The sequence below is a fragment of the Odocoileus virginianus genome, chromosome 20, assembly GCF_023699985.2.
Source record: "Odocoileus virginianus isolate 20LAN1187 ecotype Illinois chromosome 20, Ovbor_1.2, whole genome shotgun sequence".
Taxonomy (NCBI): Eukaryota; Metazoa; Chordata; class Mammalia; order Artiodactyla; family Cervidae; genus Odocoileus; species Odocoileus virginianus.
Window position 1 is genome coordinate 44,403,166 of NC_069693.1, and position 26,873 is coordinate 44,430,038.

Sequence of the window (26,873 nt, forward strand, 5' to 3'; positions counted from 1 at the left end):
AGTGCAGTGCTGTGAAAACAATCCTGCATAGGAACCTGGAACATTAGGTCCATTAAACAAGGTAAATGGGATGTGGTCATGCAGGAGAAGACAAGAGACAACATCAACACCTTAAAATCAGTGAACTAAAATGGATGAAAATGGACGAATTTAATTCAGGAGACCATTGTATCTATTACTGTGGGCAAGAATCCCTTAGAAGAAATGGAGTAGGCCTCAGAGTCAACAAAAGAGTCCAAAACATAGTACTTGGGTGCAGTCTCAAAAACAACAGAATGATCTCAGTTCATTTCCAAGGCAAACCATTCAGCATCACAGTAATCCAAGTCTATGACCTAGCCATTAATGCTGAAGAAACTGAAGTTGACCAGTTCTCTGAAGACCTACATCAATTTCTAGAACTAACACTAAATGTCCTTTGGTGTCCTTTTCATCATAGGGGATTGGAATGCAAAAGTAGTAAGTCAAGAGATACCCAAAATAACAGGCAAGTGTGGCCATGGAGCACAAAATGAAGCAGGGCAAAGAATAATAGAGTTTTGTCAAGAGAACATGCTGATCATAGCAAATACACTTTTCCAATAAGCCAAAAGATGACTCTACACATGGATATCACCAGGTGGGCAATACAGAAATCAGATTGATTATGTTATTTGCAGCTGAAGATGGAGAAGCTTTATATAAAATAAGCAAAATCAAGACCTGGAGCTGATTGTGGCTCAGATCATGAGCTCCTTATTGCAAAATTCAGCCTTAAATTGAAGAAAGCAGGGAAGAGCACTAAGCCATTCGGGTATGACCTGCATTAAATCCCTTTCGTTTATATGGTGGAGGAGATGAATAGATTCAAGGGATTAGATCTGGTAGACAGAGTGCCTGAAGAACTATGTATGGAGGTATGTAACATGATACAGGAGGCACTGACCAAAGCCATCCCAAAGAAAAAGAAATGCAAGAAGGCAAAGTGGTTGTTTGAGGAGGCTTTACCAGTAGATCAGAAAAGAACAGAAGCCAAAAGCAAGGGAGAAAGAGAAAGATATACCCAACTGACTGCAGAGTTCCAGAGAATAGCAAGGAGAAATAAACAGGCCTCCTTAAATGAACAATGCAAAGAAATAGAGGAAAACAATAGAATGGGGAAGACTAGAGATCTGTTCAAGAAAATTGGAGATACCAAGGGAACAGTTCATGCAAAGATGGGCACAATAAAGGACAGAAACAGCAAGGACCTAACAGAAGCAGAAAAGCACTGAAGGCTGAGCACTGAAGAATTAATGCTTTCCATTTGTGGTGCTGGAGAAGACTCTTGAGAGTCTCTAGACCTGCAAGATCAAACCAGTCAGTCATAAAAGAAATCAACCCTGAATATTCATTGGAAGGCCTGATGCTGAAGCTGAAACTCCAGTACTCTGGCCACCTGATGTGAAGAGCCAACTTATTGGAAAAGACTTTGATGCTGGGAAAGATTGAAGGAAAAAGGAGAACAGGGCAACAGAGGAAGAGGTCGTTAGATAGCAACACCAACTCAGTGGGTGTGAATTTGAACAAATTCCGGGAGATAGTGGAGGGCAGAGGAGCCTGGAGTTCTGCAGACCATGGGGTCACAAGGACTCAGACACGACTTAGGGACTGAGCAACAACAACAATACAAAGTCAGCATATCTAAAGCCGAAAATTTAGCCCACTTGCAAACTATCAGTCAAAACTGCTATCAAAAATACTATTCATTTAATTACATTTGTATTTTGAAAGAATTTCTTAAGACCGTCAAGCAGGTGATTATCACAGGAATGCACTGATGGTTTAAAATGGGGGGAAATCTCTTTATTTTTATAAAGGTAGATCAGTTTTTTAAAGACTTGTCTTTTTTTTTCATATAATAATACATTATTTAAATCTTTCCATGTCCATACAGCTAGTCCTAATTTTTTTCCTTTATTGTATTTTTTTTTAATTTTTTTTTTTTTCCATTTATTTTTATTAGTTGGAGGCTAATTACTTTACATCATTGCAGTGGTTTTTGTCATACATTGAAATGAATTAGCCATGGATTTACATGTATTCCCCATCCCGGTCCCCCCTCCCACCTCCCTCTCCACCCGATCCCTCTGGGTCTTCCCAGTGCACCAGGCCTGAGCACTTGTCTCATGCATCCAACCTGGGCTGGTGATCTGTTTCACCTTAGATAATATACATGTTTCGATGCTGTTCTCTTGAAACATCCCACCCTCGCCTTCTCCCACAGAGTCCAAAAGTCTGTTCTATACATCTGTGTCTCTTTTTCTGTTTTGCATATAGGGTTATCATTACCATCTTTCTAAATTCCATATATATATGTTAGTATACTGGGTCTTTATCTTTCTGGCTTACTTTGCTCTGTATAATGGGCTCCAGTTTCATCCATCTCATTAGAACTGATTCAAATGAATTCTTTTTAATGGCTGAGTAATATTCCATGGTGTATATGTACCACAGCTTCCTCATTCATTCATCTGCTGATGGGCATCTAGGTTGCTTCCATGTCCTGGCTATTATAAACAGTGCTGCGATGAACATTGGGGTGCACATGTCTCTTTCAGATCTGGTTTCCTCAGTGTGTGTGCCCAGAAGTGGAATTGCTGGGTCATATGGCAGTTCTATTTCCAGCTTTTTAAGAAATCTCCACACTGTTTTCCATAGTGGCTGTACTAATTTGCATTCCCATCGACAGTGTAAGAGGGTTCCCTTTTCTCCACACCCTCTCCAGCATTTATGCTAGTCCTAATTTTTTAAATTGAAGTATAGTTGACTAGTGTTATATTAATTTCAGGGGTATAATAATATAGTTATTCAGTATTTTTACAGATTATATTTCATTTAAAGTTATTATAAAATATTGGTTATATTTCCTGTGCTGAAATTATACCTGTGTATCTTATTTATTTTATACCTAGTTGTTCTTAACTCTTAATTCCCATGCCCTCCATTGCCCATCACCTCACTGCTCTTCCCTCTGGTGGTGATGGTGGTTTAGTTGCTAAGTTGTGTCCAACTCTTGTGACCCCATGAACTATAGCCCACCAGGATCCTCTGTCCATGGGATTCTCCAGGCAAGAATACTGGAGTGGGTTGCCATTTCCTTCTCCACATCCCTCTGGTAACAACTAGTTTATATTCTGTATCTATAAGTCTGTTTCTCTTTTGTTGTATTCGTTTGTTCTGTTTTTTAAACTCCATATAAGTAAAAACACAGTATTTGTCTTTCTATGACTTACTTCAATAAGCATAATACCCTCAGAGTCCATCCTTGTTGTTGCAAATGGCAAAATTCCATTCTTTTTATTCTAGTTTCCTGTGAAATTGTTTTACATATGGATACAATAACTGGATAATTTGCTCTTTTTCCCCCAACAGTAAAGATAACAGTAAAGATATATTTGATATATTTTTTGTGTACTTAAATGAATAATACTTCATAGAAAAAAAATCTAGAAAAATGCTCATCAAATTGCTAACATTTATCTTGGAAGAGCAAGATTTCAAGAGATTCACTTCCTATTTGTTACATTTTCATAACTATTTACTACTTTTAGTGCTTTTTTTTTTAAAAAAAGGTAAATTTTATGCAAATTTAAACCTACCAAAATACTACTCTTAAAATCAGATACAGAAAATTTTTTTAATAGGGATTGTTGTTTACAGTATATATTTATTGAACTTCTACTACAAGCCAGGCATTGACACCTAGTAATATATCTAATTAGATGTTAAAAACCCATTCAATGATACTTACTACCCACTGCTGTTTCTAAGTAAACGGAACAGTATCCTCAATGTGGTTGCACGAAACAAAAACAGGACTTTGGGCTTATTCTCACTCAGTTAAATATTTACTTCTTCCTAGACTGGGAAGGGATCTGTAAGCAAAAAATCAAAGGAGAAAATATCTATAGAAAAATAAATGCAACTGAATGAATAAATCAAATAAATGCATACATTTTCATGGCCAAAAATAAAAGGCTGTAGCAAACTGGGGAAATCTAAATGTCCAAAAATAGAGAAATAATAAATGATGACATTTTATTATAGTTTCCAGCCTGCAAAATATTTTAGAATAATTTTTGATGAACAGATGTTTAGTGTCTAACACTTGGGAAGGACGCACATCTGTGTGCATAATCTAATTGTGTAAGTGTAGATGTCTTTAGTATACCCATGCATAGGAAAAATATAAAAATAAAATGACATATACAAATGTTACTAGGATTATCTTTTGGTTGTGGGATTTTCTTTATATAATTTTTGCATTTTAGTTTACTACACTGATCATATGTTGCTATGAAAAATATATTTAATTTGAGAAATATGTTAATAAATAATCACAAATATTTTTAAATATTTTAACCATATGCTACATTTCATGCATAAATATACATTCTAAACAGGGAAGTAGCAATTAAGGAAGTAATATTGTGAAAACCTATGCCAAAATTTAAAGGATGAAATTTCTACTTTAAATGTTAATTAAGCATGTTGATGGGCTTCCCTGGCTCAGGGAAGATGGTAAAGAATCTGCCTGCAGTGGGAGACCTGGGTTCGCCCCCTGGGTTGGGAGGACCACCTGAAGAAGGGCATGGTAACCCACTCCAGTCTTCTGGCTGGAGAACGCCATGGACAGAGGAGCCTGGCGGGCTGCAGTCCAGGGCGTCGCAGAGTCAGACACGACCGAGCAACTTTCACTTTACTTTTCAAGCATGTTGGAATCTAAAGAAATTGGTTAAGCCATACCTTCCAACCCATCCAGCCCTACTTATAGAGTACTTTCTACTCTAGGAAGAGAATGACCACATAAATAGCCCTGGTTTTCTTACAGAGCAGTTAAGGTGACTACTCATTAGTGGGTCATGAAATGATTTTAATGAATTCTGATAAGGACCTTATATTTAATAGAATAAAAGGTAAAAAATATCAACAGTATCCCACATTTTGTGTTGTTTCATGAAAGTCTTAGTGTTTGTGTTCTTAACTGGATGATGACATAAAATTTAGTTTTTATTGTGGACTGTGGTCAAAAATGTTTGAAAGCCACTGTCAGAGACAATAACTTGCCTTCGTGTTATTCAGAAAAGGCCTGGCCTAATTATCCTTTTTGCTTATAGACAGATTTTATCATTATTACAAAGTATTCTGTGGTCCACTTCCTGGCTAAGTCAATAGCTAAATGTTATTAGACAATTATATTACAGAGGAGTCATTTTCTAAATAACTGTTTACTACTCTTATAAATTAGCTAGAGATCTACAATAAGAACCCAAATTTCCTAAATAATATGAAATAAGAACTTAGTAGATCGGAGCATGTAGGCCAGATTGTGTGCATTAGTGGGTTGTTGATCATTTCTAAATAATAATATTATTAGACCAAGAAGTATTTTTCTACCTCTTAAATTGCTTATTTAGCCCTGCTGTTATAAAATTATTTCCCGTTAGTCCTCTAAAGTTACTATTTGTTAACATATCTGAGAAAAGCATTAGTAACCTTTACCTACTATACACCCTTCATCATAAGCCTCAAATATAAGAACAGTTAAAATATATGGCAGACTGATGTAAAAGAAGCACTGAGGAAAAAATGATTTGTTGTAACACATAATAAGCACATTGTCTTTCTAAAATTTTAACCTTTCAGGTTTCTCCATTTTAGTAAATCACTGTCAATTAATTACATCTTCCAGTATCAAAAAAAATGTATTATTCTTTATGTTCATTTCTCACCTACATATTTTCTGAAATTATCTCGAGTATAGTCATGTTCCATTTATCCACATGTAATTATCTATAAAAGAATTTTTTAGTCCTAGGTTATTTTATTTTAATCACTCATCATACTTTAAATTGTCATACCCAGAAATTTTAGCTTGAACAATACTTAATCAGGCATATTTTTGTGTCAAAAACCGTAATTCATAACAAAAGAGAATGGAGTTGTTATGCCCTGCTGGGTTATCTGTGACATTCTTTTTATCTTAAAGAATGAATTCTTCTCACAAGAAGAATCATTCCCTTTCCTTAATCTTATACCAACTAAAGATCTGATAGGGATTGTCAAATCCACAGAGATTAAGATGAGGGCATGGCTAATGATGATTTTTTTTTTTCAGTGGAATGAAAGAAAGGGAGGGAGGGAAATATGAAATAGCTTGTAAGCAGTACTGATATATCTTCTTCATTTAATTGTAAGTTGAATTTATAAATTAATCAATTATAAGAAATGCAGAAAGTCTGAGAAACTTCAAAGGAAGTTTACAAATTATTCAGCTGTTGAGCAGTTAAAAATCCCATCTGCACAGTACAAGTGAGTCAAAGTCATGTTCTGGGAAACCAAAAGAAAGAAAATAAGAAATTATAGTGTCGGTGAAACCAAAAAAATCAGTTCATGGAATTGTATTTATGAACTGAGTTCTAGTATCATAGATACTAGATTGTAATACTACTACTGAAGGGAAAACTACCACATAACAGCTTTGAGAACAGAAAGTGGGGCAAAGAATATAATTTGTCTATTCTATGGTTTCTGCTAGCAAATGTTTTGTCATCCTACAAGGTGTAAATTAACTCAGCAAACTCTGTCTACATGTAAGTATATTTGGTAAAGGAATTTAAAATCTCACTCATTACTCAGTAATACTATTCCTTCTTATTCCTAAGTCTTACTTAAGGACTATTGTCATTAGCCATGTTTTCCTCTAACTTCCAAGTTATGCACAACAGGAACCATAGAAAGCTGCTAAGTGCTACAGTCAAGATTTAAATTCACAAATATATTATGTATACAATGCCTGTTACATAAGAACCACTCAGTATACCCTGAACAGATGCAAGAATGAAATAAAATTCCGAAGGTGAAATAGAATGGCATTTGGAAAAAAGAAAAAAAAATAAGGTATTTGAAAATAACTAGATTTTGCATCTCCTTAATTAATTTTTCACCACTCCCTATCTTAAATTCATTAGATATACAGTATAAGATAAAGTCAAATAAGTAAATTTAAAGAAAGTACTAATTTAATCACAAATTATGTTTTTAACAACTTCCTCATAAGTATTTCCCTTTTTAAACTAGCTCTACCCAAAAATTCTAAATTTTTATCCTCTCATATGTTTTTTCCATTATTGATCTGGACTTTCTAGATGACAAGAAAACAAATGTATGTTACAGACCCATAATGATAATGTGCTACTCAACATAATGCCTCATAGGTCCCCACACTACTCCCACAAAGACCTAAATCATGGATCAATATTTTCTCATCTTCCCATAATCTCTTGACATTGCTCATTGTAAATTTAGATAACAGTTGCCTGAACAGTTGTGCTCGGTAACATAGAGATTAGTTTCTAGAATGTTGAGATCTCTTAGAAATCTAGTTTCTTGCTTTTATATCCTTCTGCCTTCCTTCTGCCTAAGAATCAAGGGTTTTCATAATTGAACCCTAAATTACCTACCAGCCTTATCTTTTCTTATGCCCTTTATGCATCTGATACATATCCAGTTTGGTTTCCCATTTATCCAGCTTCAAAGACCTTCCAAGATAAAGGCCTTTGTTCATGTTTTCAATCTCTAACTTTTCCCCATTCTTATATCTCAGAACTTCAAATTTTATAATATCAGCACCATCCCATTGGCTCTCAAAACTGGAAATAAACTCTCTTTCCACCAAATGTCAATAGAATATTATCTTGTACTTCCCCTTACAACACCTACCACACTCTACCTTGTATCATTAGTTTTGTCTTATCTCCCATATACTGTAGGTGCATTGAGGAGTGTATTTTGTATTTATGTGTGTTGCCCATTCTAGGACATCCAAATAGTTGTTGAACGAATGATTACATGAAATCAGTACTAAGACTTCCATTTCTTTAAAATAAGATTTAAGGCAGAAAACTTTACCAAAATTGATCATAGTGACAGTTCATAACTGATTATAAGCAAATTTTAAAAAATCTAACATAAAGTAGTGGAATTACTTCATAAAAACTGAAGTAAGATTACTAGAGCTGTGGATGCCTCATGCTAGACACCATTCAGACCCACTACATGTCATCTCATTGAATTCCACAGTAGCCTTGCTAGGCAGTCCTCATTCCACAGCTGAGACTCTGAGAACTAAAGTAGTTTAGCTGTGTCATTCAGCTGTTAACTAGTCAAGCTAGATTATTCAAGACTAACTACAAACCCACACATTCTTAACAGTACTCCAGTATTTTTAAATGTCATATTGTCAAAAGCTTAGCATATTTCTAAAAAAAGGAAATCATCCCTAACACTTTGTTTCATTTCTATTTAAACTGTGGTAACTGTGTAAAGTGAAATGATGACTACAGTTTAACAAACACATCTTTGTTTTATGATGCTTCTGTTTCTTTTTTATTGCTATAGGCTTATGATTTTTGTACTTCATGATCTTTTATTTTTCATAATGATTTGAGAAACAGCACTTGGGTAATGGGTACATTCTTTGCTTTCTGGGATGTTGCTGAATTCATCCCTGCTCGATACCACCTTACCACTACACACAGGCTGAAGAAATAAAGCAAACATCAGAACCAGACTCAGATAAGTCACAGATTTTGGAATTATCAGATAGGAAGGACACAATAATTATGATTAACATATAAGGGCTCCAATAGAAAAAGTGGACAACATGTAAAAACAGATGGATAATGTAGGCAGAGAAATGAAAATTCTAAGAAGGAACTGAAAAGAAATGCAAAAAATCAAAATAGTGGTAACAAAATTAAAGAATGCCTTTCTTTGATAGGTTCATCAGTAGAGTGGACATGCACAAGAAAAAAATCAGTGACCTGAAGACATGTCAATAGTAATTCCCCAATCTGAAATGGAAAAACAAACAAACCAAAAAAAGAATAGGGGAGGAAAAATACAACAGAACATCCAAGAACTGTGGGACAAATTCAAGGTGAAATATATATATATATATATAATTGGAGTATAAAAGGAGAAGAAAGGACAGAACATAAAAAATATTTGAAGAAACAATGTCCAAGAATATTCCAAAATTAATGACATATACCACAGTTCCAGGAAGCTCAGAGAACATCATATGGGATAAATGTCAAATCTTCAGCAATGCATATTATAATCAAACTGCAGAAAGCCAAAGACAAAGAGAAAATCTTAAAAATAAGCCAGAGGAAAAAAATACCTTACATCTAGCAGAGTAAAGGTACAAATTACAGCCAACTTTTTGTCAGAAATTGTTGAGAGAAAAAGCTATCAACCTATATATTTAGCAAAATTATCTTTTCAACATGGAGGAGAAATAGACTTTATCAGACCAACAAAAATTGAGGGAAGCATCCCCAGGAGATCTGCTACCCAAAAATAGTGAAAGAGGTTCTTCAGGGGGGGACTGTGACAGGTCAGAAACTCGTATCTACATAAGAAAGGAATAAATATTCCAAGAAGAAATAAACAAAGATAAAATAAGCCCTTTTATTTCTTAGTTGATCTAAAAACTAACTTTTAGATTGTTTAAAGTAATGATAATAACAGTGTGCTGGGTGATGACAGCATATGAATGAGTGATATGAATGACAGCAGTGTCATAAGCGATTGGAGAGGGAATCGGGAATACTCTGATGTTTATTTAAATTAGTCCTTTCCATTTACTTAAATGACAATCAGGATATCCTTACCATCAGATTTGCATATAGCCTCTTTCAGAGAAACAATAGTAGGTTATAAAACTTAAATATACTTTATCATTAAATTTACCACATTTATTTGTTCACCACATATATTTACGTTTATCACAGCCTCCCTTGTGACTCAAATGGTAAAGGATCTGCCTGCAATGCGGGACACCTGGGTTTGATCCCTGGGTTGGGAAGATCCCCTGGAGGAGGGCATGGCAATCCATTCCAGTATTCTTGTCTGGAGAATGCCAAGGACAGAAGAGCCTGGCGGGCTACAGTCCATGGGGTCATAGAGTCAGACAGAACTGAGCACAGCACAGCATGCTTTTATTGGTGCTTCCTTGGTACCGATTTACCGGTCCAGTGGTAAATGCAGGGGACAGGAGTTCGATCCCTAGTCAGGGAACTAAGATCCAAAGTGCCACAGAGCAACAAGCCCTCGCACCATTACTAACGGACTCCACATGCCACAACTGGAGAGTCTGTGCACCACAAAGATCCTGCATGCCACAACAAAGATCTCGCATGCCACAACTAAGACCTAATGCAGCCAAACAAATATTTTTAGAAATTGTAATTATAATTATGTATGTTTTCTGAGAATAGGGGCTATGCACACAGTAAATTGCACAGAAATAGTGGTTTGCTGTATGAAGATTTTTTATTGTTATTCAAAAAATATTTATTGAACATACAAGTATAGCCTATAATCCTAGATACTTTTAAAAGTATTAAATATAGTCAGGGGCTTCCCTGGTGACTCAGTGGTGGAGAGTCCGCCTGCCAGTACAGAGGACACAGGTTTGGTCCCTGGTCTGGGAACATCCCACATGCAATGGAGCAACTCAACCCGTGCACCACAGCTGTCAAGCCTGCGCTCTAGAGCCAAGGAGCTGCAATTATGGAGCCCTCCTGCCAAAACCACTACAGCCTGTGCACCCTGAGCTCCTCAGCAAGAGAAGCCACTGCAATGAGAAGCCCACTGGAGCGTAACTCCCACTCACCAAAACTAGAGAAAAGCCTGTGCAGGAGCGAAGGCCCAGCACAGCCAAAAATAAATAAAAAGATTCAAAGTTCACACTAAAATATATATATAGTCATTATCCTCAAAAAACCTGTAGTTTATTTGGGAAGTAAAATCAAGAAAAAATAAGATGATAAAGTACTAATGAAAGATGAAATATTTGTAGAAGACTAATAACTTTCTGGAAGATGACTGACTTCAGTATGCACAGACCTCTTCTATGAGACTTAGGTGTCTAGAATGAAATAATGAGAAAGGACTACAATTCCATATCATTACCTACAAAACTTCCTAGAAATCTGATATTTTTTCTCCTTATTTGCCTGAATAACTTAAGATGAGTCTTTGCCAGCTGCTATGAATGTGCAAAAATATTAAGACATGGTTACTTTATATTTCAAATATCAGGAACGTTATATTTCAAGAACTAGACATATGTTTTAAATTATCTTCTTAAATAGTAATTACAAAGCAATAAGCATCAAATTAGTGGCAACAATAAGTGTGATAGGAACTCAAAGAAGGAAGAGGCCACTGTAGACTGATTTACAGGTGACAAAATTTTTGTGAAGGAAATCATTTGAAGGATTGTGTATAATATGGATAGCACTAGAAAAAGTCAAAACATGAAAAACGTAACTTTATTAGTGAAAGTGAAAGTCACTCAGTCTTGTCCAACTCTTTGTAACCGCGTGGACTATATACAGTCCATGGAATTCTCCAGGCCAGAATACTGGAGTGGGTAACTTTCCCTTCTCCGGGGGATCTTTCCAACCCAGGGATCGAACCCAGGTCTCCCACATTGCAGGTGGATTCTTTACTAGTTGAGCCGCCAGGGAAGCACAGGAATACTGGAGTGGTTAGCCTATCCCTTTTCCAGGGGATCTTCCCAACCCAGAAATCAAACTGGAGTCTCCTGCATTGCAAGTGGATCTTTTATTAGGAGTGACACAGAAAGGATTTTGTCAGTCAGTAAAGAAAACCTTATTCTCTTTGTTAAAATCTGTTTTATACACACAAAAGCTATAGTATCTTTGAATATTTCCTTTTTATTTTCATAAGTGCATTGAGGAAAAACTCTAGTAGCCTAGATAGATGTTCCCTCTGGTTTTATTTAGTTGCTTCAGTGTTTTTGTGTAACTTGGCAATGACCTGAAACTTAGTTCAGTCATTGGTCTTTACACAAAATATTTATTATTTTAAAATTTAATTCAGTGAGCAGTTTACTAACCATTATGATACATTTTACTTGACTGTGTATCTTTATAAAAAGTATCAATTTAGAATATGAATGGGAGAAGGCAATGGTAACCCACTCCAGTACTCTTGCCTGGAAAATAACATGTACAGAGGAGCCTGGTAGGCTGCAGTCCATGGGGTCGCAAAGAGTCGGACACAACTGAGCAACTTCACTTTCACTTTTCACTTTCATGCATTGGAGAAGGAAATGGCAACCCACTGCAGTGTTCTTGCCTGGAGAATCCCAGGGATGGCAGAGCCTGGTGGGCTGCCATCTATTGGGTCGCACAGAGTCGGACACGACTGAAGCGACTTAGCAGCAGCAGCAGAATATGAATGCTACTGATTTCAAGATTTTATATTGTTGTAAAAATCAGTGAACAATGTAAAATAGACCTGATTGCCCATTTCCTAAAATATATTTTAGAGTGAAAGAGAAAGAAAAAAAGTGAAAGAAAAAAAATGAAAAATCTCCACTTAACAAGTATAGTATTGGAGACTTCTGGTTTCTGGACCAACATGTAAAGAGCTTAGAAATCACACTCCAATCCTCCCCTTCCACCTCACCCCACCCCCCTACCACCCACCCCCACCTGCCAAAAGATGACCAAAATGAAAATCAATAACTCTTGTTAGATCCATTACAGAATTGAAGACATGGGGCAAACCCTGCCCCCACACTAGAAAGACAGACAAATGCATAGAGTGGCAGCTTATCAGAGCAGAAGCCACAGCTAGGACCACCCACAGGCAGGAACACTTTAAGTGTAATCCTGGAGACTCAATTTGAGAGGTTAAAAAATCCTGCCCTTGGGGACCCAAACTTCAATGATTTTTACCTCAGTGAGCCACACAAAGTTCTTAGGGTCAATATCTAAGAAAAATTCCCTTGTGCTTCTGTCAAGAGAAAGAGAAAATTGTTGTACAGTCATTAAGTCATGTCTGACTCTTTGCGACCCCATGGGCTTCAGCATACCAGGCTTCCCTGTTCTTCACTGTCACCTGGAGTTTGCTCAAACTCATGCCCATTGACTCAGTGATGCCATCCAACCATCTCATCCTCTGTCGCCCCCTTCTCCTCCTGTCCTCAACCTTTTCCAGCATCAGTCTTTTCCAGTGATTCAGCTCTTCACATCAGGTGGCCAAAGTACTGGAGCTTCAGCTTCTGCATCAGTCCTTCCAGTGAATATTCATAGTTGATTTCCTTTAGGATTAATTGGTTTGATCTCCTTGCTGTCCAAGGGACTCTCAAGAATCTACTTTAGCATCACAGTTGAAAAGAGTCAATTCTCGGCACTCAGCCGTGTTTATGGTCAAACTCTCACATCCATATATGACTACTGGAAAAACCATAGTTTTGACCCTATGGACCTTTGTCAGCAAAGTGATGTCTCTGCTTTTTAATACACTGTCTAGATTTATCATAGATTTTTTCCCTAGGAGCAAGCTGCTTTTAATGTCATGGCTGTAGTCACCATCTGCAGTGGTTTTGGAGTCCAAAAAATCAAGTCTGTTGCTGTTTCCATTTATTCCCCATCTGTTTGCCATAAAGGGATGTAACCAGATGCCATGATCTTGGTTTTCTGAATGTAAGAGGTTCTTTAGTTCCTCTTCACTTTCTACCATTAGGCTGGTATTACCTGCATATATGAGGTTGTTGATATCTCTCCCAGCAGTCTTGATTCCAGCTTGTACTTCATCCAGCCCAGGATTTTGCATGATGTACTCTGAATATAAGTTAAATAAACAAGGTGGCTTTATACAGCCTGTTGTACTCCTTCCCAATTTTGAACCAGTCCATTGTTCCATGTCCAGTTCTATCTGTTGCTTCTTGATTCGCAGGTTTCTCAGGAGGCAGGTAAGGTGGTCTGGTATTCCCATCTCTTGAAGGATTTTCCACAGTTTGTTGTGATCCAGACAGTCAAAGGCTTTAAAGTAGTCAATGAAGCAGAAGTAGATGTGTTTTTGGAATTCCCTTGCTTTTTCTATAACCCAGCAGATGTTGGAAATTGATCTATGGTTCTTCTGCCTTTTCTAAATCCAGTTTGTACATCTGGAAGTTCTTGGTTCATGTACTGTTGAAGCCTAGCTTGAAGGATTTTGAGCATTACCTTGCTAGCATGTGAAATGAGTGCAACTATATGGTAGTTTGAACATTCTTTGGCATTCCCTTTTTTGGGACTGGAATAAAAACTAACCTTTTCCAGTCTGGTGGCCACTGCTCAGTTTTCCAAATTTGCTGGGATATTGAGTACAGTGCTTTAACAGCATCATCTTTTAGAATTTGAAATACCTCAGCTAGAATTCGTCACCTCCACTAGCTTTGTTCATAGTAATGCTTCCTAAGGCCAACTTGACTTCACTCTCTAGGATGTCTTGCTCTAGATGAGTGACCACACCATCATGGTTATCTAGGTCATGAAGATCTTTATTGTATAGTTCTACTGTGTATTCTTACCATCTCTTCTTAATATCTTCTGCTTCTGTAAAGTCCATGCCGTTTCTGTCATTTATTGTGCACATCTTTGCATGAAATGTTCCCTTGGTATCTCCAGTTTTCTTGAAGAGATCTCTACTCTTTCCCATTCTTTTGTTTTCCTTTATTTCTTTGCATTGTTCATTTAAGAAGCCTTTCTTAACTCTCCTTGCTATTCTCTGGAACTCTGCATTCAGTTGGGTGTATCTTTCCTTTTCTCCTTTGCCTTTTGCTTCTCTTCTTTTCTCAGCTATTTGTAAGGCCTCCTCAGACAACCAGTTTGCCTTCTTGCATTGCTTTTTCTTTGGATGGTTTTGGTCACCATCTCCTGTACTATGTTATAAATCTCCATCCATAGTTCTTCAGGCACTCTGTCTACCAGATCTAATCCCTTGAATCTATTCGTCAGCTCTACTGTGTAATCATAAGGGATTTGATTTACCTGGATGGTCTGGGATTCCCTGGTGGCTCAGATGGTAAAGAATCTGCCAGCTATGCGGGAGACCCGAGTTCCATCCCTGGGTCAGGAAGATCCCCTGGAAAAGGAAATGGCAACCCACTCAGATATTCTTGCCTGGAAAATCCCATGGACAGAGGAGCCTGATGGGCTACAGTCCATAGGGTCGCAGAGTTGGACACGACTGAGTGGCTTCACTTTCACTTGCATGCCTGAATGGTCTAGTGGTTTTCCCTATTGTCTTCAATTTAAGCCTGAATAAGGGGGAAAATAAACATTTTCAAATATTGCCAGAGCTACTGTTTTCGAGTGCCTGCCCTCGAGGGAAATTATTTTACCAAAATGTAAGCAACTTTGTTTTTAACCAGAGCCTAATTGACTTGGTGGAAATGAAATATCCAGCTGGAGCCCTCTCCAGTCTTCCTGCCTCACTGATGAGGATGGATTGGGGGTGGAGAAGCACTTACGAAAGTCACAGCCCAGGGTCACAGACTCACTGAAAACTGAGACCTCATCACAGGGCTGGAGAGCACTTCCTCTCCCTTTCTATCTCACCACATCAGTCAGGCTCCTGTATAACAACAGGGGATTACAGCCGAGCAAGGTAAAGGAAACCCAAAAATAAAGAAGAAACAATATCAAGGACAGGAGAGGAAATTTTAGCCTCTGACACCTACAGTTACAGGAACCAGTAAATGCAGTGCAATTCATAGCCAGGTAAACAAAAACAACTCCTGTTTACCTTAGTTCATTTTGCTCAAAACTTCAGCTCCAGCTTTCAACAAAAAATTTCAGGACATGCTAAAAAAAGGGCAAAAGAAAAAAAAAAAAAAACTGTACTTTGAATAGACAAAGAAAACGTTAGAACCAGACTCAGTTGTGACAGATTTTGTAATTATAAGGCTAGGAATCTAAGGTAATATGATTAATATCCTAAGGGCTCAAATGAAAAAAAAATTGAAATGCTAGAAAGCAAAAACACCATAACAGAAATGAAGAATGCCTTTGATTGGCTCAACAGCAGCTTGGACATGGTCAAGGATAGAATCAGTGAGCTCAAAGATGTAAATAGAAACTTCCCAAACTAAAAAGAAAGTGAAAAAGGAATACAAAATATAGTATGTCTTAATGAATATTGAATTGCTAATTCATAATTGTATGAGTTGCTACACTAATGGCCACAATGACTCATAATAGTCTTGTTCCACATTCACTCTGCTTAACCAAGGGGACATCAGCAAACATGACACAAATAGAGCCTTGGTAAACTCTTAGACTTTGAGACCTACCTTTTTAGAATGCTGCCTGAAGTCTGCCCAGTCTAGTCACCTTAAGAATGAAAGATAGTAAAGAGAGATGCCTACTCAGGCATTCCAACTGACCTACCAGCTTAATGCAACCAGTAAGTCCAGCCAATCCACAGAATTATGAGAAATAAAATGGTTAGGATTGTAAGCCACTAAACTTCGAGTTGGCTTGTTATACGATAATAAATAATTACTAAAAATAATGTATTCTGTTTGCTTAAGAGCCAAATATGAAAGAATTTACAGAAATGGACCTATCAACATTATGAAAAAGGTATGTTTGGGAAGTACAGTGAATACTAGTTCATTTGAATAGACAGTAAAAGGAAGGAAGTATGGAAAAGGAGAAAATGAAAAGAGTTTAAGAGAACATGGTTACTGATATTCACAATTTTAATCACATCCTCTAGGGAAAAGGTACCTGTGAAATAAGTGACTTTAGTAAAGGAAAATTTATAAGGTATTTTTGGGTTTTGTGTCTATTGATAGCCAAGAATTGCATCTACCTCTCTCCAAGTTGACTAACATGTGACATCTACCTACTCTAATAAACATTTACTTTTAAATCACATTTCATTATGTATAACCTATCTTGCAATTTGAAACTAAAAAATGGCTGCCTCTCACCTTTGGTTTATAAAGTAGTCATGTGTCTTTTATCCCTATATCAGAACTAAAGAGTTTTATTCCCTTCTGGTTTTCATCACCACCAAAAAACAGCTTATAGCAAAACTCTGTGGCCTGTTGGTTTGCCTCTCAAAGGGGTATAGATCTCCAACTTGAAAAACAAAATGCACTAAAGCACAAGTCAAGCTATTCCCACTTAGGTCATTTATACCACATCGTCCACTTTGGAAATCAGAGTTCTATCTTTTTAATCCAGAGAATGATAGCTGAAACATAATAGCACATAATCTCAGGAAGGTTTACCTCCTTTATACAACTCTGTAAAGGAGCACAGACCATTAAATTAGACCTCCACAGGCAATAACACCCAATTCAGTTCAGCTTTATGAGAGCTGTGGATATATGTTATTGTTTCCCTTTGTATTCTTTTTTCATGCATTGACAGTGGCTTTTATCACTCCTTCATTAGATGCTTATGTGCATTAGGTTCTAGAAAAGCAGTTATCAAAATCAAACTACTCAATTAAGAACCTAATGAACCATTAATTCCACTGTTATGTATATTCTCAAGAGAGTCTAAAATATATGTCACACAAAAATTTCTACATGTATATTCATAGCATAATATTTGTATTCATAATAGCTGAAAGTCTAATAAACAAACCAAATGTCCATGAACTAATAAATGAATAAACAAAATGTGGCATATCAGTACAATGGAAAATTATTCCATTAAAAACATGAAACATGCTATAACCTGGATGAACCTTGTAAAACATTATTCTAAGTGAAAGAAACCAGATATGAAAGTCTTCATATTACATGATTCTATTTATATTAAATGTCTATAAAAGGCAAATCTGTAGAAATAGAAAGGAACTGACAGTGTTTGGTACCAAGAACTGGGCTGGAGAAGAAATGGGAAGTGACTGCTAATGGGTACAGGGTTCCTTTTTGGAGTGATAAAATGTTCTGGAACTAGTGGTGACAGTACAACCTTGTAACTAGAGAAAAAAACCACTGAATTGTGTGCTTTGAATTGGTGAACTATAAAGTACATGTGAACTATGTATCAGTTTAACAAAACAAAAGGAAGGATAATACTCTCATTCCAAATTTATAATTGGAAAGCAGGATGACAGGTAAAGCTTGAATCAGGGTTTTAGGCTTCCTCATTTATTCCAAAAGAGAAGTCAAAAACTTCTATGAAAAACTGGTGTTACGGTGTTTTTCAGGAACTAATATCAAGTTGAAATTCAGCCTAAGAAAAAAACAGAAAACATGAGGAATGAATAATCAAAATAACAAGTAACATTAGTATAGTGCTTTGCAGTTTTTAAAGCACATTTATATACATTAAAAGTAAGTTCTGATGTAGTAATTACCTTTAAAACCTGTTCAGTAGGTGGTATTGTAATTCTCATTTTATAGATGAGGAAACATTCAAGTTATATTTTTCTGTTGTTATATCTTTAAGCACCCCCAAGTCAAGATTTGCCTTTTTCATCTCTGTTAAAGGCCTACAATGTACATTCAACAAATGTTAAGGTGAATGAATAAACAGATAAATTAAGGCTTAGAGAAGGCAAGGAACTTTCTAAAGATCAAACAAAGCAGGTTTCCCTACTGTTTTTGGCATTCAAATCCTGTGTGCTTTCCATCATATCACATCACAGGTCTCCTGTGTTAAAGGAACATATTTGTGCAAGTTCCAACCTTTAAGCTGGTATCAAAGTTATTTTAATTCAAAGCCAAAATGGAGGTCTTCAACAGCAATCATTTATATGGCATATTACTAAACCTCATGAAAAACTAAACAGTTGTACACATTATATTTTGTTATTTACTACCAAATTATATATTTGTTATTTACTTCAGGTAAGTAAAGCAGACATTTACCAGATGCCTGATATGTGTCAGCTACTATGTGGGCCCTGGTAAGGGGGCATTCAGTTCAGTTCAGTTGCTCAGTCATGTCCGACTCTTTGTGACCCCATGGACTGCAGCATGCCAGGTTTCCCTGTCCATCACCAACTCCTGAAGCTTGCTCAAACTCATGTCCATCAAGTTGGAGATGCCATCCAACCATCTCATCCTCTGTCATTCCCTTCTCCTCCTGCCTTCAATCCTTCACAGCATCAGGGTCTTTTCAAATGAGTCAGTTCTTCGCATCAGGTAGCCAAGGTATTGGAGCTTCAGCTTCAGCATTAGTCCTTCCAATGAATATTCAGGACTGGTTTGATCTCCCTGCATTCTAAGAGACTCTCAAGAGTCTTCGCCAACACCAAAGTTCAAAAGCATCAATTGTTCAGTGCTCAGCTTTCTTTATGGTCCACCTCTCACATCCATACATGACTACTTGAAAAACCTTCAGCAAAGTAATCTCTGCTTTTTAATATGCTGTCTAGGATCGTCATAGCTTTTCTTCCAAGAAGCAAGCATCTTTTCATTTCATGGCTGCAGTCACTATCTGCAGTGATTTGGGAGCCCAAGAAAATAAAGTCTGTCACTATCTCCATTGTTTCCCATCTATTTGCCATGAAGTGATGGGACCAGATGCCATGATCTTAGTTTTTTGAATTTTGAGTTTTAAGCCAGCTTTTTTACTCTCCTCTGTGGAATGGGGCATAGAAATGAAGAAGTCACTAGATTGGAAACACCTAAGCACCTGTTCTTTTTATTTTTTTTTTCTTTGTTATTTTTTAAATACTGAAAGTATGATAATACATTTTCAGGAGATTTGGAAAATATAGAACAAAGTTACATATAGTTTCACTAATCAAGGTTTTTAGTTGCAGTTTCAATATCAAACTCTCAAAAATTAACAGAATGAATATACAGAAAAGTAGAAAGATATAGTAGGCCTGAAAAGCACTGTGAGCCAATTCAACATAATTAAGACTTCTACAGCTTTCACACAACAGTAGGATGCAAATTCTATTCAAGTTCCCATAGACTATAAACTAGGAGACACTGGAATGTATCCAGGGACATAAAACAAGGTGCCAAAATGTGATGGTCTAAAGGTACTGAAATCATACAGGGTGTGTCCAGTTATCATTGTCGAATTACATTAGAAATCAGTATCAAAAGATATTTGAAAATAACCTACATATTTTCAAGTACAATGTGACATTTACCAAGAGAGATCTTTGACTTAGCCATTGAAAGCCTCAATAAAGTTAGAAGACTAAAAAAAACACAGAAGGTGATGGCAGAGAAGAAAGCATTTTATCAAAATATGAAATTAGTATCAAAGATACTTTTTTAAAACCCAGGTACTTGGAAATTAAATGTCCACTTTTAAATGATGGGTTTATCTAAGAAGCCAGAACAAGGAAAATTAGAAAATATTTGTAACAGATTAAAAATGAAAAGAGAATTTACCAGAATTTGTTGCATGCAGCTGAAGCTGCTCAATGCAATTAAATACCATTTGGAATCTTGAATAAGGTATGAAAACAAATAATGGACTCTAGCATAAAATTTTGTGAAATTTGAATAAAATCTATACTTTAATAATACTGTATCACATGTTAGTTTACTTTTTTTTTCAACATAGTATTTCTCCATATTCTCAGAATTGGACTAGAAGTTTCAAGCCTCATTCAAAATTTTTTTTAAAAACCACTAAAATAGTAAACCTTCTACGCTTTCAGCAGGAGTATTAGATGCCAAAATACATGGAACTATGTCAAAGTTTTGAGTGAATATAAATTAGAAATCTAGCGTTCTATTCATTCTAAGTCAAACAAGTGGAATTCTAAATGTCATAAATTTTTTAAACTAGGCAAAAATTCATTAAGTTTTCTAAAATATATTATGCATACTATTTATGTATATGTGTGTATACAGAAGCTTTTCTACTATGATTGATAAAGACCTAAGTACCTGTTCTTATGGAGCTATTTTCAGTCTAGTAAGAGATTCTTCTACATGTTTCATCACTTTATCTTTGTCAGTTATCTAGAAGCTGGGTTCAGAAATAAGTCAGAATACTCCAAAGGATAGTCAATGGATTCCTTTACTCTCCATTAAAGGCCCCCATTGACTACAAGGAAAAGAAGCCAACCATTATTTTAAGAAATTTTCCATAAATTGCTATAATACTGACTTCTGAAATCCACGAATTCAGCATTAGGCATGTAGCTCCATGAATTCTCCATGCAGTGTTTACTTATTAAAAATACAGGCTCGCTCTTCTGGATCTACATTCAAGAGCGCCTAGTAACACCACATACTATATAAAGATCTTAACTACTTTGTATACATGGATTATGCCTTTTTATGAAGACAGCCTATTTCTTATTTTTAGGATGACTACTAACTAGGACTGTTAAAAACCAAAGAGTATTTATACAGTTACATTAAATTAACTGTGTCTTAGATTTATAATTTGATCACAAATTGATTAAGGTGCTTCTCCAGTCAACAGAGTATCTAATATATAGCAGGTGCTTAATATCTATAGAACAAACAAGCTAATTAATTAATCACAAACCTTAATAAGTAAGTGATTAGTAAGAATCCATTTACACTCTAAACTAGGTTTTCTAAAAGTCAAAAAAAAAAATTGTCTTAGTCATATGAACCAGTAGATTTTACCATCAAGCAGAAAACTGCTTCATTTATGTTTTCTGTGTGAGTTGCCATAAATTTAATTTAAATCAATGAATTTTAAGACAGAAATAAGAAGACAAGCTATGATTTAGTAAATGTTTTAAATGTCAAGTGTCTGTAGCCAAATTTTAAAATTAAACACCAATATTTTTTTTATTCTCAGTCAAAAATTTTTTGGCTTCTCCTTCCAAAGCTATTCTGTCCTCTTTTTTCCCCACTTCTGAATTCTGGTGTCACATTACAATATGATATTAAGAAGCACAGGTAGGTTTAGCCTGTTAACAATAAGTAGCCTTTCTTATTACTATGTTCTATATATAGGAATTAGCTGTCTCTCCCAAAAACTGACTAAACACTTCAGCAGTGAATTTAAATATTCAGAATCATCACTGTTTTAATACATTTTTGTTGTTCTTTTTTTGTTTGTTTGTTTATATTTTTTAATACATTTTATCAGTTTTCTTTGACTGCTATTCTATCCTTGTTGATAATTTATTATTTAAAAAGTAGTCATCTGTATATTACTGGAAATCATCCTATTATAACAGCTATGGTATTTTAAATTGTCCAGAAATTTGGGGCATGGGGTCTCAGATCAACTCAAATATTTTTTTAAGCCACAAAGGTCACCTTAGATTTTGTAATTAATTTCAGAATTAGAATATATATATATATATATATATATGTAACATCTGACATAGAGGTTCTTTTCTGTAAAGTTCACATATAAGTTGTTTAAAACTTTTAAAATTAAAATATCAGGAAAAAAGATTATATTATCATAGTAGATTATAAATAATTTCATTGCTAGACTTTTTCTGGCTAGGATATCTGATTTGATTAACATTTACAAATGCCATGTTGACTGGAATGACTACGTAAAAAATGTTACAGATTTCCAGATCATATCCTAGGACCCCACAGATATAGAGATACAAACAGTAAAAGAAATGAACAATGGGCATTGGTGGTGGAGGGGGTTTATTCTGTCATTAGAAGTCCTTTTTATAAATCAGTAAGGCAAATACCACGCTTTTCTTCCAACTGAATAAAAGGATCACAGGTAATGATAAAGAGTGTGGAATTTGGAATTACACTGCCAAAGTGAAAATCTCAGCTCCACCATTTACTAATTGTGTACTTTTGATCAAAACATTTGACCTCTTGATTTCTTCACAATAAAGATAATTGATACTGTAAATGCTCCTTATGTATTATTATAAGTTGTTCAAAATTCTTATTTATAACTGATACTTTACCCTTAAGTAGACTATCTTTCTGTACTGGTATCTATGTGGTATAAATTGATACAGTATTTTTGAATCAGAATATTTTACAAATCTCAGATCTGACACATCTGGAGGGTAAAAGTTCTTTCATTTATTCCTTCATTCATTGAACAAATATGTACTGAGTGCCTAATATATGATAGATCAATTCTAGACTCTTTATGTAGGTTAATAAAACAGATCAATTTCTTGGCCCTCATGGAGATTACATTCTAGTAGGTGAAAAGAGGCAATAAATCATATAAATAAATAATTATGATAAGTTACTTAATACTATGTAATGGTTAAGAGATGATAACTACTGTGGGAGGAATAAAGTGGGTAAGAAGGATAGAGGAGTCATCAGATTTATGTATGGTGGTCAGAATGGGCTTCTTTGAGAAAATGTCATTTGAACAAAGATTTGAAGACTAAGGGAATCACACATGGTTATTTTGAAGAATATTCCAGGTAGAGGAAAAAGCCAGAGCAGAAGCCCTAAGGTATTCCTGGACTCTCCAAGGAACAGTGAGTGAAGAGACCCATGTCTTGGGGTAGAATGAAAGTAGGGGATTTAAGGAGTAGAAGATGAAATCTCAGTTAAATGAGGGAATGTGAACTAAGTGAAACAGTAGAGTATAGGAAGAACAACAGCTAAAACAGGGAAACTGATCAGAAAACTATTAAAATAATTCTGGTTAGAAATGATGGTGCCTTTGACCAAGGTAGTAGCCATGGAGGTAGAAATAAGTGTTTGGATTGTGGATGTTTGGGGATTGTGTATGGATCAGTGGTAGAGAATCTGCCTACAATGCAGGAGCTGCAGGAGACTCGGGTTCTATCCCTAAGGTCGGGAAGATCTCCTTGAGGAGGGCATGGCAACCCACTCCAGTGTTCCTGCCTGGAGAATCCCACAGACAGAAGAGCCTGGAGAGCTACAGTCCGTAGGGTCAAAAAGAGTCTGGCATGACTGAGCACGCATACACAGTGTTTTTAAAACATGGAACTAAGAGATATTGAGTTTAAAATATAGAATAATAGGTTGGATATAAGAACTTAAGAGTTCAAGGATTGTAATTCTAAGCTGGCGTTATAAATTTGGGAGTGTTAGGGACTGACCTAAGGGAAGTTGGCCACACAAACTCTTTGGTTTTTTTTTGAGGTAAGTTTAGTCAAGGAATTCATTGTCACCAACAATTAGCAGCAACTTTCCTTACATGAAAGCAAATCTCAAACCAATTTTGTGCAAATAAAAGTGTTAAATATAGGTTCATTGCCAAGTGAACACAAAATTGTTGACATAATCTTTTACATTACCTTGGATGAATGGTTCACTCATGGCAGATGAGACTATATATTAGTGAAATTAGAAAATATTTGGAGAAGAATGAATGACAACAAATGTAGCATACCAAAATTTAAGGGATGCTGCAAAAGCAGTAAGTACTCAGAATTTTATGGCTGTAGAACTACGGTCAAAACAAGGAAGATCACCAAGTCAACAACCTAACTTTAGACTTTAAGGAACTTGAAAAAGAAGAGCAAACTAAACCTAGAGCCAGTAAAAGAAAGGAAACAATAAAGATTCAAGCAGAGATAAATGAAATAAAGTGAAAAACAGTAGAGAGAATCACAGAAATCAAAAGTTCATTTTTTGGAAAACCAACAAAGTTGAAACTCTAGCTAGGCTGAGTAAGAAGAAAAAAAGACACAAATGAACAAGGGGACATTACTACCAACCTTGCAAAAATTGAAAGGATTATAAGTGAAACCATGAACAAATTAATACATCAACAAATTAATTTAGATGAAGTGGGGAAAAAAGTTAACACATACTCATTGGAAGGACTGATGCTGAAGCTGAAACTCCAGTACTTTGGCCACCTGATGTGAAGAACTGACTCATTTGAAAAGACCCTGATGCTGGGAAAGATTGAGGGCAGGAGGAGAAGGGGAGGACAGATGATGAGATGGTTGGATGACATCACCGACTCGATGGATGGACATGAGTTTGAGTAAGCTCTGGAAGCTGGTGAGGGACAGGGAGGCCTGGCGTGCTACAGTCCATGGAGTCACAAAGAGTCAGACACGACTGAGCAACTGAACTGAACTGATGCCTATATTGACTCAGAAGGAAGTAGAAAAATCTCAACAGACCTAAAACCAGTAAATAAACTGAATCAGTAATCTGAAGCCCACCAAACAGAAAAATCAAGGATCAGATGGCTTACTGGTGAATTCTTCAAAGCATTAAAAGAAAAATTAGCATGAATCCCACCCACACTCTTCCAAGAACTAGAAAAGGAGGGAACATTTCCTAACACATTCTATGAGGCTAGTATTACATACATACCAAGCCACATAAAGATGCCACAATAAAACAAAAACTACAGACCAGTATTGTGCATGAATATTGATGTAAAAATCTTAAGCAAAATGTTTACACGCCAAGTCTAACAGGACATTATAATAAACTGACCAGTTTGTCCCAGGAATGCAAAGGTTGTTCACGTAAGAAAAATCAGTTAATCCATCCCAGTTGTAGAACTGAGGGAAAAAACAAATGATCCTTTCATGTGTTTCATAGGAAAACCATTTAACAAAATTCAGCACCTTTTGATTTAAAAAAAAAAAAAACAGAAAACTAGGAATAGATGAGAACTTTCCTATCTTTCATAAATAATAAAGGTCATTTATGAAAAACCCACAGCTGACATCATCCTCATTGGTAAAAAACAGAAAGTATTCCCCCTAAGATTAAGAACAAGGATGGCCACCTTCACTACTGCTATTCAACTTTGACTGGAATTCCTGGATAGAGAAATTAGGTGAGAAAAAGAAATTAAAAGCATCCAAATTAGACAACAAAAAGTGAAACTTTTTTCACTTTTTGTAGATACTATGATTCTGTATAGAAAACCTCTTAGCATGCACACACAAGAAAAACCTCCAGAGCTAATAAATGTATTCTGCAAAATTGTGGGGTAAAAGGTCAACATCCCTAAATTAGGTGTGATTCTATACCCCAGTGAGCAATTCAAAATGGAAATCTTTTTAAATTGTTCAATTTACAGCAACTCCAGAATAAAATACCTAAAGATAAATTTAACCAAGGAAGTGAAAGACTTATACACTGAAAACTATAAAACATTGCTGAAAGAAATTAAATAAGACCTAATAAATGGAAAGACATCCCATGTTCATGGATTAAAAGACTTAATAATGTTATGATAGCCGTATTCTCCAAAGTGCTCTATATATCCAGTGCAATCCTTATCAAAATTCCAGTGGTCATTTCTGCAGAAATGGAAAAAACAAAGTAGGCATAGCAAAGGGCCCTGAAAAGTCAAAACAATATTGAGAAAGAAAAACAAAGGAGAGGAGCTTATACTCCCCAAGTTTAAAACTTACTTAATCAACTGTGTGGTGCTGGCATAAACGTAGACATAGAGACCACTGGAATACAATTGAGAATCCAAAAATAAACCCAAACATCTGTGGACAATTAACTGTAACAACAATGGTGCCGAGGTACCACTAAATGGATATGATGCCAAAGCAGGTAAAAACCCAGGTAAGATGGTAGGCGCTGAGAGAGGGCATCAGAGGGCATACAGACTTAAACCACAATCACAGACAACTAGCCAATCTGATCACACAGACCACAGCCTTGTCAAACTCAGTGAAACTGAGCCATGCTCTGTGGGGCCACCCAAGATGGACAGGTCATGGTGGAGAGGTCTAACAGAATGTGGTCCACTGGAGAAAAGAATGGCAAACCACTTCAGTATTTCTGACTTGAGAACCCCATGAACAGTATGAAAAGGCAAAAAGGTAGGATACTGAAAGATGAACTCCACAGGTTGGCAGGTGCCCAATATGCTACTGGAGATCAGTGGAGAAATAACCCCAAAAGAATGAAGGGATGGAGCCAAAGCAAAAACAACACCCAGTTGTGGATATGACTGGTGATAGAAGCAAGGTCCAATGCTGTAAAGAGCAATATTGCATAGGAGCCTGGAATGTTAGGTCCATGAATCAAGGCAAATTGGAAGTGGTCAAACAGGAAATGGCAAGAGTGAACATCGACATTCTAGGAATCAGTGAACTAAGATGGACTGGAATGGGTGAATTTAACTCAGATGACCATTATA

At 36.1% G+C, this 26,873-nt stretch overlaps 1 protein-coding gene across 2 annotated transcripts in view; it reads left to right on the top strand.

The window, feature by feature from the left end:
• The window catches only part of ITFG1 (integrin alpha FG-GAP repeat containing 1), a 300,650-nt gene that overhangs the window by 252,029 nt on the left and 21,748 nt on the right, over nt 1–26,873 (top strand). The window contains exon 15 of one of the 2 annotated variants that reach the window (XM_070451356.1): nt 8,804–25,363. The exons of the other annotated variant lie outside the window; for it this stretch is intronic. Coding sequence (XP_070307457.1) covers nt 8,804–8,850 — 47 coding nt within the window. The 3' untranslated portion in view covers nt 8,851–25,363. Of the gene's footprint in view, nt 1–8,803; nt 25,364–26,873 lie in introns of those variants that run through there. 2 annotated transcript variants of the gene reach the window in all.